A 4,599-nucleotide genomic window follows, 5' to 3' on the forward strand; every position below is an offset into this window, starting at 1 on the left:
AGAGCTATATCATTATATAAAGAGCTATACTTTTATAATAAGGTGCTACACTTTAGTATAAAGAACTACACTTTTATAATAAGGTGCTACACTTCAGTATAAATAGCTACACTTTTGCCAGAAATTATATAAACTAGAGTGGACATGTAAGTTACATAAAGAATTGTTCATACAACACATTGTATACATCATCATACATTTACATTGTTCAAAAAACTAATTTGATTTATTTTCAGTTTGAGAATTCCTAGAGATAATAAAGAGCTATACTAGCTTTAAGGAGTGACCCTTTAAGCATAAAGAGCTATATTATTGTATAAAGAGCTACATATTTATAATAAGGTGCTACACTTCAGTGTAAAGAACTACACTTTTCCCATAAATTGTATAAATGAGAGTGGACCTGTTAGTTATATAAAGAATTAATCAAGCAACACATTATATACACCATCATACATTTACATTGTTCGGAAAAAACTAACTCGACTTATTCTCAATTTTAGAATAAAGAGCTATAATTTAGCATTAAAGAGCTATACTTTAGGTATAAAGAGCTATACTAATGTAGGAAGAGCTACACTTTTAGCATAACAAGCTACACTCTAGCATAGTGAGCTACACTTTTCCCAAAAATTGTATCACCGAGAGTGGAGATGTAGATGTCAGTTATATAAAGAATTGATCAAACATCACATTGTACACATCATCATACATTTACATTGTTCAAAAAAATACTGACCGATTTTTTTATGTTTAAAATTTTTAGAGACAATAAAGAGCTATACTTTAGCATTAAAGAGCTTCACTTCCAGCATAAAGAGCTGAATTATTTCTCATTGAACCTTAGATACGAAAGTAAAATCTGATTTCTTTCTTGGCCACAAGGATAACATGTTGTGGGTGGTGCGCTCGTGGTGCCCAAGGTGCATGTGGCTCACCTAATCCTTGCCGGCGACGCCCTTGATTAGGCTCACACTCACGCTGATGTTGTTTTTCCTTCCTCTTGGAATTAAGAATCACCTCTTAGAGCTATGAAGATCAGCTTTATTTGGAAAAGTGAAATGAAGGAGGGAGAGGGGGAAGAGAGAGGGGGAGAAGAGAGAGCGAGCAATTGTATTTGAAGATGAAGGGTATGGTATATGAATTTTTTATTTATTGGAGAAATACAATATAAAAAATGAGGGTATTATACAAACTATGTTTAAAATTAAGTGGGATGAGATACTTTGTATTTATGAATGTTTATATAAGTGAATGAGTTTTTTAATAAGCGGGGGTAAATTTTTGGGCTAAAAGAGAAAAAACCCTCTTATTTATAAAGACCAAGTGTCATTGAAATTAGTAAAGCAATGTTGTGTGGATCCTAGAATACAATTGGGGGATGCGGTTGACTCTATTTCAAGCATGTATTTGTTCTATTCCATCTTTCAACAAATCAATCAATCAATCAAATATGTTGTTTCAAATGCAACGGATGTATAAAGAAAAAGATTTTAGCAACGTTAGGGAACTGAACCCACATATATTTCTACTTTTCATGACAATAATGCATTATATGGTCCATGCAGTGGGATCATATTCTGCTTTTTTGTGTTCATAGGTGATTAAGAACACATGAGATTTGTTTATAGAATAAATAAAACCATTAAATGCAAACAAATTAACACAAAAGATAATGGTTTTGTTAATTATTACAGCTCACAACATCCATGCATGCACATATGCATGCATGCATGAGAACACATCCACACATAGATCTTACAGCACACACGCACGACCATCCACATGAGCATGTATATATGCATGACAGTTAAACTATCATTCATTTACTAAGCTTCAGCAACAATCACATCAGCAGTAGAGGTCCAGAGGATGTCCCATTTGGAGATGAAGTGGCAGACTTCGGTCTTGCCGGGCTCAGATTTGAGCGCTGTGAACGCTTCGTGTGTTGGGGTCCACATCGAGGTATCCATGTGACACGTGACAGTCGCATGGTTAATCTTCTCCTTGCTCTCCACATCCAATATCTCCACCTCATAGGCCCTGGTCTTGGAAACTACATGGCAATGGTAAACCAAGTAGGGAAACTCTACCTGGTGGCAACTCAATGCATTACCTTCGCTCACGAGCTTCACACCCCCGATCAAAACATCACGCCCACACCCGCTGGTGCTCTCGGTGCTCCGTGCTTCGACGTCATCGGTCTCCAAACCCTTGATCACGAAGTCGATCAAGTCCTCTGCCGACGTGATGCACTGCCTAATCTCTCCCGGGAAGTTTGGTGGTATATTGCAGTGTTTTATGGTGAAGTCCACATTCTTGCTTGCCGTGTCAGCTGGCATAATGTGGAACAATTTTTTTATGGCAGCAGCGGAGTTGAAGGGCATCTTGCTGGCGAGGGTCCTTGGTAAGAAGTATTGTTGTGGAAAGTAGTCTCTAAAGTCAACAAAACGTATTACGTTGCCTTGCCTCAAATCGCTCACTCTGAAGTAGACGCCGAGTGGGTCGATAACAGTGTCGGTACGGATGTGACCGTTTTTATCATCCTTTTTTGATTCTTTTTGAAGTCCCTCATGGTTTTCTGCTTCTTTACTGTTGTCCCAGTTCCAGGTGAGTGGCGGTTTTTTTTGCCTAAGCCCGACATATCTGTCTTTTGATTCTTTGCTTGGGTCTGTCCAAATAAAGGAAAGTCATAAAAACTTGTATTCTCATTAGTTATAAAGAAGAGAACACTACCTCATAACTATACACTTCGTAAAGTACCTACAAAGCAAGCTCCAATAGGTAGTAGATACATATATATTGAAGAAACGTTCCAATAGAAGCATACTACGTCTAACTCACAGATTGGGTCTAGACACATCTTAAGAAGAGAAGCTGCTAATGAAGGAAATGAATCTTCTTAATGTTTTGATGAGATCATACGTACCGCTATGATCCCAGCTCCAGAGAGACGATATTTTCTGCCTAAGCTCCTCATAGAGGCTTTCTGCTTCTTTGCTTGGGTCTGTTAAAATAAATGAAAGAAATAAAAAAATTATATTCTCATTAGTTACAAAGAAAAGAATACTACCTCATAATTATATACTTTGTAAAATACATGCAAAGTAAGCTCTAAAAAATAATAGAAACATATATTAAAGAAATGTTCCAATAGAAGCATACTACATCTAACTCAGATTGAATCTTGACACGTCTTAATAAAAGTAACAAATAGTATATAATATCTTCTAATAAAGGCAACAAATAGCGACTTAATTTCTTATTCTTTGTTAAGTACGTCAATATAGAGGAAAGAGGTTTAAAAAATTTCATTTTCAATAATTATAAAGAAGAGTACGCTGCCTTATATCTACACACTTTGTAGAATATTGACTACAAAATTAAAACTCTAGCAAAGAATACAAATACATATACCAAAGTAAAAGTCACAGCAATAGAAACATGCAACGTCAAATGCATAAAAAAATTAATAAAATACAATGTCTAACGCGTAAATTACTTCCTAGACACATCTTAATAGAAGTAACAAATAACATACCGTTGCTGTTCCAGTTCCAAGAAAGAGGCGGGACGACTTTGTGCCTACGCTCCTCAAAGAGGTTTTCTAATCTTTTCGCGTCTTCGAACGATTTCATGTTGTCGGAGTCGGTGATGAGCAGTTCAAGAGGGGGCAGCGAGGAGAGTTTTGAGAGCAAGGCATGCGGTGGAGGTTTGTTGTTGTGAACCTTGGCATACCAATACTGGATTGCGGCAGCCTTGGGGGTGACTGGTGAAGGGACAGCCAGTACTCCTGACTCGATGTTATCAGCACTACAATGAGAAGAGAGAGGGGAGAGAGTGAAGGAGAGGAGAAGGGGGACAACTAAGGCTAAAGGGAAAGTAGCCATTGCTCTTCGATCTACTTCTGCGCTTTACTTGCGGAGACGAGGGCTCCATTTATAGATGAACGCACGCTCCTTGGTTTAGTACTCGCTCTACTACGATCGATCAAGTGCATTATTGCATGTTTTTAGATATTAGCTCACAGCCTCACACGTCACTTGTGCGGTCGAGATTGGGCAAGCGCATATGTGGTCGACATTGCGCAAGCACGTTACTTAATAATTGAATATTGTGAGTGACATTTCTGTCGTTTAGCAAAATTTACACAACACCAATCATTCTCTCCTCTTTCTTTTTTGGGTGGCACTAGATGTACACCCGGGCCACACTTTGTGTCACACCAATCATTCTCTCCTCTTTCTTTTCAGGGTGGCACTAGATGTACACCCCGTGTGAACGCGGGTGGCTTGAAGCCCACGCGGAAACCCGTCGGCCCACCCAACTATTAAGATGCTATATAAATACCTATGCTAGGTATTTTTCTTTTTGGGTGAGCAAGGGCTTTGTGCGGAAACAATTGTTTGCGGCTGCAGGAGGTTTTTTTTTTTGTGCGGCTGGGAAAACAAAGGAGCAGCGCAAGGAATTGTTTTTCCGGTTATTCTCTTTTGGCTACAGCAAGAAGAAAAGTGCAGGCTTTTTGTTCTTTTGTAGAGAGAGTTTGTGAGGGATTTGAGAGAGTTTGTTTGAGGGTTTAGATTGTGAGTGATTGTAACG

General features: G+C 38.3%; 1 protein-coding gene across 1 annotated transcript; it reads right to left on the minus strand.

Annotated features, from left to right (window-relative positions):
- On the minus strand, positions 1,640-3,925 carry LOC109844887 (BURP domain-containing protein 16-like). The gene is made up of 3 exons (XM_020414057.1): positions 3,542-3,925; positions 2,930-3,007; positions 1,640-2,671 (listed from the first exon to the last, which is right to left on the minus strand). Exons 1-3 carry the CDS (start codon positions 3,888-3,890, stop codon positions 1,830-1,832), a joined length of 1,269 nt encoding a protein of 422 aa, XP_020269646.1. The 5' UTR covers positions 3,891-3,925; the 3' UTR covers positions 1,640-1,829.

The sequence above is a fragment of the Asparagus officinalis genome, chromosome 6, assembly GCF_001876935.1.
Source record: "Asparagus officinalis chromosome 6, Aspof.V1, whole genome shotgun sequence".
NCBI classification, from domain to species: Eukaryota; Viridiplantae; Streptophyta; class Magnoliopsida; order Asparagales; family Asparagaceae; genus Asparagus; species Asparagus officinalis.